This window comes from Thermobia domestica, chromosome 10 (assembly GCF_964235325.1).
Source record: "Thermobia domestica chromosome 10, izTheDome1.hap1.1, whole genome shotgun sequence".
NCBI lineage: Eukaryota > Metazoa > Arthropoda > Insecta > Zygentoma > Lepismatidae > Thermobia > Thermobia domestica.
The window spans coordinates 269,553,098-269,569,092 of NC_137463.1; the positions used below are offsets into that span (position 1 = coordinate 269,553,098).

A 15,995-nucleotide genomic window follows, 5' to 3' on the forward strand; every position below is an offset into this window, starting at 1 on the left:
GAAGAGAAGATAACACATAACACTACGTAACACATAGCAGATCACATAATACATAAGACTACGTAACATTTTAGGGGGTGAACTCGTTCCCTTTTCCAACCCCTATTTTAACATAGCAGAAATGACATAAGAATACATAACTCATTCCAACCCTTATTTTAACATAACGAGCAAAGATTACAATTGAACACCCACGGTCTACAGATAATCATTTTAGAGGGTGTATTCATTCATTCTCTTTGATGACCATTTTTTCCCACCCCTAATGAAATTACATAGGAGAGCAGATAATACATAAGATTCGTTCCCTTTTATGAACACTTTTTAGAGGGGTTAACTCGTTTTTCAACCCCTATTTGAACATTTTAACATAGCAGAAATGACATAAGCATGTCCTCAAACTACTGACCATCGTGAACAAAGGTCAAACTAAGAAACGAAACAACATATCGAGGTGCTGTTTCCACATTTAGCAATTGATCATCAAAAAAGTACTGACCATCAAGGTCAAAAATTAAAACTCGAAAACAGAGCCACATTTAGCAATAGGTCATCAGGTACTACATGTCCCAAAATAGTGGCCATCGAGGTCAAAGGTCACAGTACTTAAAACCTAATTACTCGAAAATGGATCCACGTATCGAGGTGCTGTTTCCACATTTAGCAATTGGTCATCAGGTACTACAAGTTCCAAAATAATGACCATCGAGGTCAAAGGTCAAAATACTTAAAACCTAATATCTCAAAAACGAAGCAACATATTGAGGTGCTGTTTCCAAATCTAGTAATAGGTCATCAACTAGTACATGTTAAAAAGTACTGATCATCGAGGTCAAAGGTCAACATACTTAAAACCTAATAACACGAAAACTGAGCCACATATTGAGGTGCTGTTTCCACATTTAGTAATCGGCCACCAACTACTACAAGTTCCAAAATAATGATCATCGAGGTCAAAGGTCAACATACTTAAAACCCAATCACTCGTAAACGAAGCAACATATTGAGATGGTGTTTCCACATCTAGTAACTGGTCATCAACTACTACAAGTTCCAAAATAATGATCGTCGAGGTCAAAGGTCAACATACTTAAAACCTAATAACTCGAAAATGGATCCACATATTGAGGTGCTGTTTCCACATTTAGTAATTGTTCATCAACCACTGCAAGTTTCAAAAATAATGACCATCGAGGTCAAAGGTCAACATACTTAAAACCTAATAACTCGAAAACGGATCCACATATTGAGATGGTGTTTCCAAATCTAGTAATTGGTCATCAGGTACTACATGTTCCAGAATAATGACCATCGAGGTCAAAGGTCAGCATACTTAAAGCCTAATAGCTCGAAAACGAAGCAACATATTGAGGTGGTGTTTCCACATTTAGTAATAGTTCATCAATCACTGCAAGTTCCAAAATAATGATCATCGAGAGCTTGTAAACGGAGCAACGGATAAATTTTGTACAAAGCAGAAAAAGTAAAGGAGGAATAAATTTGAGTGGCCTATTGAATTTTGGACCAACGAGAAATGTCATTTTAACTAGCTGAGAATTATATGTCTTCTTGTACTAATTAAATAAACGAAGGAATATTGGACCAATGAGAAATGTCATTTTTTCTAGACCATGTTCTAATATTTAAACAAACGAAGGGGTGAATTTGAGTGACCTATTCAATTTTGCACCAACGAGAAATAATTGCGTATTTTAAACAAACAATCGGATAAATTTAACCGGCTCAGAAGTTCAATACTATTTTGTACTCTTGAGTGAGCTTTCCAATTTTGTAGCAAGAAGGACCATTTTTTTTAAAACTAACTCAGAATTTCATTTCATTTTTGTAATACTTAAATTTGGATGAAGTGTTTAGTTTTGTACGAACCAGAAAAATTTGATTGGATTATTTCCTTAGGTACCAACTGGAAAAAGTGAAGGGCCATTATTCAAATAAACGAAGGAATAGAGTATTTAGTTTTTGTACCAACTAGAAAAAAAGAAGTGAAGTATGAATAAAATTTAGGTGGACTATTTTCTTTTGTACCAACTGGAAAAGAGAAGAAGAGCCATTTTAACAAGTTCATAATTTCGATGTTCTACTTTTTATACCAACGAGAAAAAAAATGAACTAGCTGAATATTTAAATATACGAAAGAACAAATTTAAGTGACCTATTCAATTTTGTACCAATGAGAAATGGCTCAGCAAAAGGCGAAGAAGGACTATTTTATATAATTTTACTACTCAAATAAACAATGGAGTATTTAGTTTTGTACCATTTTGGAGTATTCAAATAAACAAAGGACTTATAATTTGTGTCAACTCTAAAATCAATTAAACGAAGTAATGCATTTGAAAAACCGAAGTTGAGTATTTTATACCATTTTGTATTATTTCAACAACCAAAGGAATAAGCAAAAAAAGGATTATTTTATATCATTTTAAACTAGTCTAATAAACGAAGGCATAAATATGAGTGAGCTATTTAATTTTGTAGTAACCAAAGGATTTTCACGAAAGAACAAAATTGTACTAATCAGAAAAAGCGAAGAAGACCCATTTTAACTAACTGAGAATTTCTGTACCTTTTTGTACTATTGAAACAAACGATGGAATAAATTTGAGTGATCTGTTTTTTGTACTAACCAGAAAAATCGAAGAAGGCCCAATTTTGCTAACTCAGAATTTATATACCTTTATACTAGCTCAATGAACGAAAGAACAAATTTGGGTGTTCTACTTTTTTATACCAAACAAGGAAGAACCATTTTGTACTACTCAAATAAATGAAAGAAAAAGCGAAAAAAGACCTTTTTAACTAGCGCAGAATTTCTGTAACAAGAAAGAAAGCAAAGATATGCCATATTAACTATTTAAATAAACGAAGGGATAAATTTAAGTGATCTATTCCATTTTGTACCAAGGAGAAATGCCATTTTTATCTAACTTAGAATTTCTAGTGCATGTTGTATTATTTAAACAAAACGAAGGGCTAAATTTGAGAAGCGAACATGAACCATTTTACTCAAATTTGGATGGAGTATTTAGCTTTGTATGAACCAGAAAAACAAAGTGAAGAAGAACCATTTTAACTAACTCAAATCTTTATACCATTTTGTACTACTTTTTGTACCAATCAGAAGAAAATCAAAGAAGGGTCATTTTAACTAGCCAAGCAGAAAAAAGGAAAGAATTAACACTTTGTACTAACCAGAAAAGGAGAAGAAGGATCAGCATTCTATACTTTTTGTGCAATTTATTGGGGTGTCCTATTTCTTTTTTTAACAACGAGAACCATTTTTAACTGACTTAGAATTTTATACCTTTTTGAAAAATTTTTATCAAATCGAAAAAAGCAAGGAAATACCATTTTAAATAGCTCAGCATGTTATAGCTTTTTGTGTTTTTGGTCTACCCAATTTCTTGACCATGTTGTACTATTTAAACAAACAAAGGAATAAATTTGTGTGACTTATTCACTTTTGTAACAATCAGAAAAAGGAAAGAATAAATTTCAGTGGCTTAAGCAAAGAAGGTCAATGGTAACTACCCTATTGAAGAATGAATAAATTTTGTTTGCAATTAAAAAAGCGGAGAAGGTCTACTTTCTGTACAAACCAGAGAAAAAACAAATTTGTGTGACCTATTCACTTTTATAGCAAGCAGAAAAAGCACGAAAAAAAGGGAAGAAGGTTCATTATAACAAGCAATCTATTAAATTCTTAATATTACAATACTACAAATTGATCCATTTATCAGTTCAAGTTCTTCTATTCATTCACAATCAAATGCATATGCTAAGTGGGCTCAGTGGTCATTTACAGAATTAAATAATTGTTTATCTTTCTCTAAAAACATTTCTACTATTTTGTTGATATAATAATCACACTCTGTAATGTATTCATATACCAGATTAAATTTTTCTCCAAAGTATAAGTGTTCTTAATATTACAACTTTTAAAATGCTTCTTTATATAAAGTTTATAGATTTTTTCTCTCATTTCACGTTTAATTAAGATCGTCCACACCTTTTGCAATAATTCGTAATCATGCTGCAGCAAACAGTTGTGATCTTTTTCATTCTCATTATGTTTAGAACATGCTTCACATAATAATACTGAATTTGGTGTATACTCATTAAATAATTGTATAACACATGTATGACTAATACTTTCACTAGTACACTCGCACTCATTAGCTTCCAGTTCAAAACAGGTAATATTTGAAACACTGTCATCATCACTTTCCGGGAGTATGTCATCATTATATCTATTATAGCGTCTAAAATAATACACTTCTTCTATTTCTTGTGTTGGATATATGATTCTCACTTTATCACGTAATTCATCTGGCAAAACGGGGTCAGACGGCTGGATTAACAGTATAGGTTTCTCGTTTTCACGCTGAATTTCTTTTTCTCTAGGTGAAACATAAACAATCTCCATGTTCTTCATCAAAAACAAATCTTATAAATAATTTTATATATCTACAATACAAGCATTCTATGCATTCTCCGTCTTAAATAATATGTTTCAAGCAATACAAAACATCATGATGTATGTTCTATTATTTCCAAATATACTCCATAAACTTATATTCCATTATAATAAAATACATAAATGCAAAAATATATATTTGTCTTTTTGGACTTAGACGAGGAAAGAAAATTGAATCTTTGAGCAATAGGCAATACCCCTGTTAGGTAACGCATTCATAACGTTGTTTAAATATCTGCAGCAACATGGAACTTTGAAAACTTTTCTTACTTTGATATGATCTCTTCTTCTGCTGTGATCAAAAATGACCATGCATGATGTTACGCAAATTACTATGGAGTCTGTTCTACACAATTATGACGCAATTCAGGTTTGTTAAATCTTACGTTGAAATATTTTATAAGCCTTACTTAGTGACGGGAGAGGCAATTTAAATTGTTCTCTGGATGACAAAAAAATACTAAATGTAGCATCACAAAGGTATAACATTCTGAGCTTTTCTTCTGATTGTTACAAAAATGAAATAGACCACCCGTAATACAAAATGGTATAAAAATACCTAGCTTGTTATAATGAACCTTCTTCCCTTTTTTTTCGTGCTCTTTCTGCTTGCTATAAAAGTGAATAGGTCACACAAATTTGTTTTTTCTCTGGTTTGTACAGAAAGTAGACCTTCTCCGCTTTTTTAATTGCAAACAAAATTTATTCATTCTTCAATAGGGTAGTTACCATTGACCTTCTTTGCTTAAGCCACTGAAATTTATTCTTTCCTTTTTCTGATTGTTACAAAAGTGAATAAGTCACACAAATTTATTCCTTTGTTTGTTTAAATAGTACAACATGGTCAAGAAATTGGGTAGACCAAAAACACAAAAAGCTATAACATGCTGAGCTATTTAAAATGGTATTTCCTTGCTTTTTTCGATTTGATAAAAATTTTTCAAAAAGGTATAAAATTCTAAGTCAGTTAAAAATGGTTCTCGTTGTTAAAAAAAGAAATAGGACACCCCAATAAATTGCACAAAAAGTATAGAATGCTGATCCTTCTTCTCCTTTTCTGGTTAGTACAAAGTGTTAATTCTTTCCTTTTTTCTGCTTGGCTAGTTAAAATGACCCTTCTTTGATTTTCTTCTGATTGGTACAAAAAGTAGTACAAAATGGTATAAAGATTTGAGTTAGTTAAAATGGTTCTTCTTCACTTTGTTTTTCTGGTTCATACAAAGCTAAATACTCCATCCAAATTTGAGTAAAATGGTTCATGTTCGCTTCTCAAATTTAGCCCTTCGTTTTGTTTAAATAATACAACATGCACTAGAAATTCTAAGTTAGATAAAAATGGCATTTCTCCTTGGTACAAAATGGAATAGATCACTTAAATTTATCCCTTCGTTTATTTAAATAGTTAATATGGCATATCTTTGCTTTCTTTCTTGTTACAGAAATTCTGCGCTAGTTAAAAAGGTCTTTTTTCGCTTTTTCTTTCATTTATTTGAGTAGTACAAAATGGTTCTTCCTTGTTTGGTATAAAAAAGTAGAACACCCAAATTTGTTCTTTCGTTCATTGAGCTAGTATAAAGGTATATAAATTCTGAGTTAGCAAAATTGGGCCTTCTTCGATTTTTCTGGTTAGTACAAAAAACAGGTCACTCAAATTTATTCCATCGTTTGTTTCAATAGTACAAAAAGGTACAGAAATTCTCAGTTAGTTAAAATGAATCTTCTTCGCTTTTTCTGATTAGTACAATTTTGTTCTTTCGTGAAAATCCTTTGGTTACTACAAAATTAAATAGCTCACTCATATTTATGCCTTCGTTTATTAGACTAGTTTAAAATGATATAAAATAATCCTTTTTTTTGCTTATTCCTTTGGTTGTTGAAATAATACAAAATGGTATAAAATACTCAACTTCGGTTTTTCAAATGCATTACTTCGTTTAATTGATTTTAGAGTTGACACAAATTATAAGTCCTTTGTTTATTTGAATACTCCAAAATGGTACAAAACTAAATACTCCATTGTTTATTTGAGTAGTAAAATTATATAAAATAGTCCTTCTTCGCCTTTTGCTGAGCCATTTCTCATTGGTACAAAATTGAATAGGTCACTTAAATTTGTTCTTTCGTATATTTAAATATTCAGCTAGTTCATTTTTTTTCTCGTTGGTATAAAAAGTAGAACATCGAAATTATGAACTTGTTAAAATGGCTCTTCTTCTCTTTTCCAGTTGGTACAAAAGAAAATAGTCCACCTAAATTTTATTCATACTTCACTTCTTTTTTTCTAGTTGGTACAAAAACTAAATACTCTATTCCTTCGTTTATTTGAATAATGGCCCTTCACTTTTTCCAGTTGGTACCTAAGGAAATAATCCAATCAAATTTTTCTGGTTCGTACAAAACTAAACACTTCATCCAAATTTAAGTATTACAAAAATGAAATGAAATTCTGAGTTAGTTTTAAAAAAAATGGTCCTTCTTGCTACAAAATTGGAAAGCTCACTCAAGAGTACAAAATAGTATTGAACTTCTGAGCCGGTTAAATTTATCCGATTGTTTGTTTAAAATACGCAATTATTTCTCGTTGGTGCAAAATTGAATAGGTCACTCAAATTCACCCCTTCGTTTGTTTAAATATTAGAACATGGTCTAGAAAAAATGACATTTCTCATTGGTCCAATATTCCTTCGTTTATTTAATTAGTACAAGAAGACATATAATTCTCAGCTAGTTAAAATGACATTTCTCGTTGGTCCAAAATTCAATAGGCCACTCAAATTTATTCCTCCTTTACTTTTTCTGCTTTGTACAAAATTTATCCGTTGCTCCGTTTACAAGCTCTCGATGATCATTATTTTGGAACTTGCAGTGATTGATGAACTATTACTAAATGTGGAAACACCACCTCAATATGTTGCTTCGTTTTCGAGCTATTAGGCTTTAAGTATGCTGACCTTTGACCTCGATGGTCATTATTCTGGAACATGTAGTACCTGATGACCAATTACTAGATTTGGAAACACCATCTCAATATGTGGATCCGTTTTCGAGTTATTAGGTTTTAAGTATGTTGACCTTTGACCTCGATGGTCATTATTTTTGAAACTTGCAGTGGTTGATGAACAATTACTAAATGTGGAAACAGCACCTCAATATGTGGATCCATTTTCGAGTTATTAGGTTTTAAGTATGTTGACCTTTGACCTCGACGATCATTATTTTGGAACTTGTAGTAGTTGATGACCAGTTACTAGATGTGGAAACACCATCTCAATATGTTGCTTCGTTTACGAGTGATTGGGTTTTAAGTATGTTGACCTTTGACCTCGATGATCATTATTTTGGAACTTGTAGTAGTTGGTGGCCGATTACTAAATGTGGAAACAGCACCTCAATATGTGGCTCAGTTTTCGTGTTATTAGGTTTTAAGTATGTTGACCTTTGACCTCGATGATCAGTACTTTTTAACATGTACTAGTTGATGACCTATTACTAGATTTGGAAACAGCACCTCAATATGTTGCTTCGTTTTTGAGATATTAGGTTTTAAGTATTTTGACCTTTGACCTCGATGGTCATTATTTTGGAACTTGTAGTACCTGATGACCAATTGCTAAATGTGGAAACAGCACCTCGATACGTGGATCCATTTTCGAGTAATTAGGTTTTAAGTACTGTGACCTTTGACCTCGATGGCCACTATTTTGGGACATGTAGTACCTGATGACCTATTGCTAAATGTGGCTCTGTTTTCGAGTTTTAATTTTTGACCTTGATGGTCAGTACTTTTTTGATGATCAATTGCTAAATGTGGAAACAGCACCTCGATATGTTGTTTCGTTTCTTAGTTTGACCTTTGTTCACGATGGTCAGTAGTTTGAGGACATGCTTATGTCATTTCTGCTATGTTAAAATGTTCAAATAGGGGTTGAAAAACGAGTTAACCCCTCTAAAAAGTGTTCATAAAAGGGAACGAATCTTATGTATTATCTGCTCTCCTATGTAATTTCATTAGGGGTGGGAAAAAATGGTCATCAAAGAGAATGAATGAATACACCCTCTAAAATGATTATCTGTAGACCGTGGGTGTTCAATTGTAATCTTTGCTCGTTATGTTAAAATAAGGGTTGGAATGAGTTATGTATTCTTATGTCATTTCTGCTATGTTAAAATAGGGGTTGGAAAAGGGAACGAGTTCACCCCCTAAAATGTTACGTAGTCTTATGTATTATGTGATCTGCTATGTGTTACATAGTGTTATGTGTTATCTTCTCTTCTATCTGTTCGTAATTAACATACATAGGGGTTGGAATGAATACACCCTTGCTATGTTACGTATTCTTATGTCATTTCTGTTATATTAAAATAGGGGTTGAAAAATACGCTCATAAAAGAGAACGAGTTCACCCTTAAAATAGAGGCCTGCTATGTTAAAATAAGGGTTGAAAAATATGCCCTGCTCTTTTATTAGCAGTGCTATGTATTATCTGTTTTGCTGTGTGTTCATAGTCTCAGTGTAATTTCTGCTATGTTAAAATAAGGGTTGGAAAATATGCTCATAAAAGGGAACGAATACACCCCTTCTATGTTTCATATTCTTATCTGTTATCTGTTCTGCTGTGTGTGGCGTAGTTTTATGTGTTATCTTCTCTTCTATGTGTTCGTAATCTTATGTGTTATCTCCTATGTTAAAATAAGGGTTGAAAAAGTGCTCATAAAAGGGAACGAGTTCACCCTTAAAATGGAGGTCATAAAAGGGAACGAGTCTTATGTGTTATCTGCTCTGCTGTGTGTTACGTAGTGTTATGTGTTATCTGTTCTTCTATGTGTTCGTAATCTTATGTGTTATCTCCTATGTTAAAATAGGGGTTGAAAAATATGCTCATAAAAGAGAATGAATACACCCTTGTTATGTTACGTACTCTTATGTGTTATCTGCTCTGCTGTGTGTTACGTAGTCTTATGTGTTCTCTCTTCTTCTATGTGTTCGTAGGAGGTGGAAAATATGCTCATAAAAGGGAACGAGTTCACCCCTTAAAATGGAGGTCGTAAAAGAGAACGAATACACCCCCTTAAAAGTGGTCATAAAAGGGAACGAATTCACCCCTAAAATGGAGGTCGTAAAAGACCGTGGGCTCACGGTGTACGGTGGTCAATTTCCCAGGGGCTTGTGAGTTGTTCTATTATGGCCCAGGTCTGAGCCAGATCGATCCATTTTCTACTACTTCCCAAACATACTGTTTACTTTAAGCTTTCCTTTTTCAAGTTTCAGAATCCTGCGGTACTTCTGGAATAATTTTTATAAAGGTACTTGGTGGGTACTTCAAAATATATGGCCGTAGCCAAACTCCCTCTTTAAAATTGTTGCGTGAGTACCTTAGGATTCTGATACATGTATTTTTGGGTAGTGTACATATTAGTTCCTAAGTAAAGTCTCGACCCGTCTACGATAGGTCCTAAAGCTTGGAGCTATGGACCTTTAAAGTTTATTTTTTTATGTTTTCGGCAGCCAATAACTCCGAAAGGAAGCATTTGTGCACCCAGGTTGGTCTATACTTTTTGTCTAATGTTGGTGTCAGGAATCACCTCCGAAACGTTCTCGGTGTTGTTTTGAAACATCCTATATATCAAAGGAGGGAAAATAAATGGACTGTTCGCTGACCATCTCAAGTTTAACAATAACTTTCCTACTTGGTAGTGTTCTTCGGTAGTTAACATAAACAACTTTTTTTTTCTCTGAAGTTCTCTTTTTGCATTTGTTGGATTTCACTGAGATCGTTATCTGTTGGTTTAGATATCATAATAGTGTTGTATAAATAAAAGCGCATTTTAGTAATTAACCTTGTATCCATCCATTCCAGGGAATTAAGCAAACTCGAAGATTTCCCAAAGTTTATGAATGGCTGTAAGACGTGTTGGTTGTCGAAGCTTAAAGGAAAGCTTGATCAAGTGAAAGCGTCACATTCAAGGTAAATTCAGAGTTGTTAACATTTCCAGTGGTTTCCAACCTTTTTTCACTCACGACAAGGACATCGAGGCACACTTCTTTCATATTTTTATTATAAAAGTCAAATAGTCAAAATTTTTATAATTACTCCATATAGCACTGAGCGTCACTGCTACCGCTGAAGGTGTTGAATAGTACAATCTCTCTCGATTTTTAACTAATTATTATTAAATTACTATTTTTAAATTCTAAAATTTTGCAACACATTTTAGGGTACGGCGCGACAGAGTAGTCTGTCGCGGCACATCGGTTGAGAACCACTGGTCTAATCCCTAATATGTATGAATGAGAAGTTTTTAAGATAGTTTGAGACTTTGAGAATTAATATGAACGGGGATTGTTTGTCTCCATTAGTTTTTAGTTTCTCTTTAAGAGTACGAGTTTGGGAGAACGAAAGATAGTAACAGAATAGTCGGCTGATGATACGCATTTAAAAGGATGCTTCAAAGCATTCCCAGAAAACACAAGTGTATTTCTGATAGCGTGTACAGACTCTAAAAGTCGTCTGAAGATGAAGGTAAAAATGGAAAGTACATGCTGATAGCTCGAAAACGTACTCATGGAACAAATGGATATATGATAATTATAATGATCGGCGCAAATCTGTCTTCAACATTAGGGGAGGGGAGGGGGCACTGACGTAACTAGCGGGACAAACAGGGCTTGTGCCTCGGGCGCCGGATTGAGAGGGCGCAGGAAATATTGGGGGGAGCATTTGGTTTGGTTGGTCAGGGGCAGGCACGTAGCCAGCATTTCGTAAAGGAAGGAGGGTCCGTGACATTAAATACTGTGGTTATCACACCAGGAGCTTGATCAATCTAAACTATTTTACTGGCAACATATATTGGTTTGTTAGAACAATAAAATGGGGATGTGTTAGTCAGTATTTTAACAATAAACTATGAAGAAATCTCGAATAAGAGATTAATAATAATAAAAAAGAGTTGAAAAAGATTTTACAATATTTACGTTCCTTCCTTTGTTCATTCAAATATAACAATTTTCCTTTTATTATGATCTCAGGTTAGAGGTCTGCACGAACTCGGGCCGGACTAGGGCCTACAAAGGATATATCACTTAGGCCCGGGACCAGACTCGAGGCGTAAATTTTTAAATATACAACTCTATTTCTCTGGCCTTTTCGGACCTAACTTTGTAAATGCACTGTACAATGATATTTATTGAACGTTTGGGCCGTTCTTTCTGGAGATCTTTTAAAAAAAAACAACTGCAAAATTGAACTTCTAATTGCAGTAAATATAAATACAATTTTGATTATCACACGAGCTCGGGCCGGGCTCGAGCCTAAATATTTCGGACTCGGGTCGGGCCTCACATTATAAATTCACGGGCAGGCCGGGGCCCGGACAGAAAATTCCGGCCCGTGCAGACCTCTAAGACCAGGACGTCGTGTAATGCGAATGCTGCTTTTTGTACGAATTGTGACCAGGGTAGTCATGGTGGGGAACCCTGTACATCGACCAAGCCCTTTTGTGTCAACTACAAGCCGCAAGGGCGAGCATTCTGCTTGATATTGAGACTGTCCAGCCTTTAAACGTGAGAACTAATGGTTATGGAGAAGATACTAAACGTCTTTTCAAAGAAAGCATCCCTTTCTCGCTATCTGTGCCCTTTGTCACTGTTGAAGCTATCTCTTGTATATCTCTGGCTATCCAGACGTCCGATTTGTGGTCAAATTGGTATTGTTTCTGAGAAAAGTCCAAAAATTCAGACCCTAGTCGCATAGACTAGCGAACTCCACAAAATCCCACGTTTCTATTAGAGGTGGTCTTCGGCAAACTCGAGCTCATCACTGCTTACTTTATATCGCCGATCTAAAACTTTGCGAACTCAGTGACGAACTCTTTCCCCGAAAATAAAAAAATCTTCGCCTGTTGATAAGCCACCTGAAGTTTCTTTCAAAGCTGATATGGTGAGAGACGACCTGATAGATATTGAGTAGTCGGTACTTGACTCACATGGAAAGGTTTTCCTCAAACGTTCATTTCTGATGTTTTATTACTTTTTGCTATTGTTGTTGTTATACAGAGTGTCCGGAATGGGACTTGACGGTTTTTAAAAGTGAATAGTTCTGATATGGTCAGAGATATAGAAAAAAAAAAAAAAAACATTTATATTGAAGGAAAACTCAAAAAGTTTTGTTCAGCAAATTTTCATACTGCGTCGGCAGTGCGGCGTCGGCAGTCAAAAAGGTACAATGCGTGTGGTGGTTTGCAGAGGCAAAAAGTGTTGTTCAAGTTCAACGAAACTTTCGACGTATTTACCAGAAGGATTCCGGTGAAAAGGTGCTTAACCTTCATGAACTGAAGAATTGTATTAAAAATGCGATTGCTTCAGTAACACTTCACATGTTACAGAATACGTGGAGATTGAGTTCAGGCTAGATATTGTAAAAGTTACAAATGGAGCTCACGTGGAGTTACACTGAGTTAGAATGACTTGAAGACCAAATAAACTTTTTGAGTTCTTCTTTAAAATGCATGTTTTTTTCTTCTGTATCTCTGACCATATTAAAACCATACACTTTAAATACCGCCAGTCCCATTCTGGACACCCTGTATATTTTCTATATTGTTACTATTATTACTGTTTTTGTCCTTGAAATATATTTGCTGTTAGTGTTATAATACATGGTGTACCAGAAGTACTAACTCACCTTTCGAATGATCAGTTATTTAAACAAGAACGTCATGAAGCAAAATTGTAGGTACAGAGGAATGATGTAAAAATCAAATGCTTTACAGTATCTAATTCAATTCCAATTCTCGATTTAGAGGTCCACCCGGCAGACATTAACATTGATGCATGCCTGCAGCCGGAGACGCACACATCTGCACGTTTCTCGGTACATCTGAACGAGAATGTTGATGAATTCCTCGGTGATTTACGCAGTCAATTCCGCAACACTGTTTATGGGTCTTGCATATACTGTGTCCTTCAATGTTCCCATAGGAAGAAGTCGGGAGTGATGAGGCCTGGTGACAGTGGCGGCCACTCCATTGTTCCCCGACGACCAATCCGTTGCCCGGGAAGGCTATGTTCAAAAAGTCACGGACAATCCGGGCAAAGTGTGTTGGACCACTGTCTTGAAAAAAGGAAAAACACCATTACACCACAACACAAACAAAACAAGAAACAAACAAACAACAACAACAATCATACAGCCTAATCTACCACACCTAACAACAAGTGAGTCACTACTTCTGGGACACCCGGTACTTGTTATTCTTATATATTTATAATTTTATCTCTTCTTTTAGATTTTTACTTCCCTTTTGCAGCGGTATTTTTTTTTATATTTGATATGTTGGTTTCTAAATTTTATTTACGACAGTCCAGTTGATCGTGACGCAGACAATTAACTTCGATCCTGACTTCCTCATTAAACCTCAATCAATCAATAAAAAATAATCAAAACTTTAGTTTTATTTATGAATGTCATTTATGCAAGACCTTATGCGCATAATGAACATTCGGCTGACGCATTATCCCTGGGCTAAACTATAACCGTCATCAGATTATATATAAGTAATTTTTGTGGATGCTCTGTATATTTTGGAAAGAGAAACCATTCTTCGATTTATACTTTATTTTTGCGACGCAAATAATTCCTTTCTTCGGTGGAAACTGCTAATAACTCACACCAATACATATATGTGAAACGTTGTTTTGCGGTGAGAAGATTTTACTGAGTAACAATGACCACATTCATTTTCTAAACTACACCCTCCATTCCAAAAGAAACCGAACTTTTGAAAACAAATAGTACCACTAGTGCCATCTGTTGTAATATTTTACCGGTAGATGGCGTAGTCCCTCATTGACAACTGGTATAAATGTCATGACATTTGGATGCACGGCAACAAAGTTATTGCGTTTCAACTGTCAGTGTGTTGTGTACATCGGTCGGAAAATGAGTTTCAAACAACGAGCTGCAATTGAGTTTTGTGTTAAATTGGGTAAAACTTTTAGTGAAACGCACCAAATGCTACAAAATGCATATGGTGATGAGTGTCTATCCCGTACGCAAGTTTACGAGTGGTTCAGGCGATTCAAATCGGGTAGAGAGACGCTGGATGATGACGAAAGATCAGGCCGTCCCAGAACCGGATTATCGGAAGAAAACATCGAAAAAGTGCGTGAATTCATCAAACATAACAAAAAATTGTCGGTGAAAGTTATTGAAATGGAATTAGGCATTCCTCAAATAACCGCATACCTCATTTTGACCGAAGTTTTGGGCCTTAAGAAGGTTAATTCGCGGTTTGTACCACACAAACTCACCGAAGACCAAAAAGTTGATCGAATTGCGCATTGCAAAGACATCGTTAAAAGTGCTCGGCAGGATCGAAACTTCTTGAAATCGAGTGGAACTGGTGACGAGACGTGGTGTTTTGAATATGAGCCCGAATTAAAGCGGCAACGTGCTGAATGGAGAGCGCCGGATGAAGGAACACCCAAAAAAAGTCGCTTGGTGAAGTCAAAAGTTAAGGTGATGCTGATTTGTTTTTACGATTCAAAAGGAATTATCCACAAAGAATTTGTTCAGCCCGGCCAGACAGTCACTGGAGAGTTTTACTTGGGCGTCATGAAGCGTTTGCTGGCAAGAATTCGTCGTATTCGGCCCGAATATCGCGAAATCGGCAGTTGGACTCTTTTGGACGATAATGCACCATCACATCGTTCGCTACTTGTAACTGAATTTTTGGTCAAAAATCACATTATTCGGTTGCATCATCCGCCCTATTCACCAGATCTCGCTCCGTGCGATTTCTATCTGTTCCCGAAACTGCATTTGGCGATGAAAGGAAAATGGCACGCATCGATTGATGCCATTGAGAAGGCGACGACCGCCGTCCTAAAGACCATTCCAATAAAGGACATAGAGAAGTCGTTTGACAACTTGTTGGAGCGTGCAAATATGTGTATCGATGCAGAAGGGGAATACATTGATTAATAAAAATGATTTGTTCCAAAATGTACATTGTTTTTTTGTTTTTTTAAAACGTTCGGTTTTTTTTGGAATGGAGGGTGTATATGTATGAAAACCGTATTTCAATTACTTGGATACTTCAGTGTTTCTTTCTTACTCATTAATATGCAAAGACTACATTATATGATTGCTTGGAACTAAATTGTTTTCTTTAATTACTTATGGACGTACTAACATGAACAGCTGCGACCTAGCCAGACTGTCACCCAGTTTTTTTTTTTTTTTTTTATCTAGAAGTTATCACGGTCAACTATCGTCATTTTCTTCTGCATTATGACCAGTGGACTGTGAATTAACGCAGATTCTTTCGACATTTAATTTGCATATCCGTACAGGTGTTTAACCTGACCACATTTTAAACTGAACTACCAACATTGACCAGTTGGTCAACCCAACTCGTACCAGGAGTACCTCAACTCTAGGAGTTTTCTCCGCGTGTTGATGTAACAATAATGCGTGTTATGTTCCTTTAATTCGCT

General features: G+C 35.1%; 1 protein-coding gene across 2 annotated transcripts in view; it reads left to right on the top strand.

Moving 5' to 3' along the window:
* Positions 1 to 15,995, top strand: part of LOC145663224 (uncharacterized) — a 154,033-nt gene that overhangs the window by 33,260 nt on the left and 104,778 nt on the right. For both annotated transcript variants that reach the window (XM_081729588.1, XM_081729589.1), the window contains one exon: positions 10,357 to 10,464. In XM_081729588.1, coding sequence (XP_081585714.1) covers positions 10,357 to 10,464 — 108 coding nt within the window. The remainder of the gene's footprint in view (positions 1 to 10,356; positions 10,465 to 15,995) is intronic.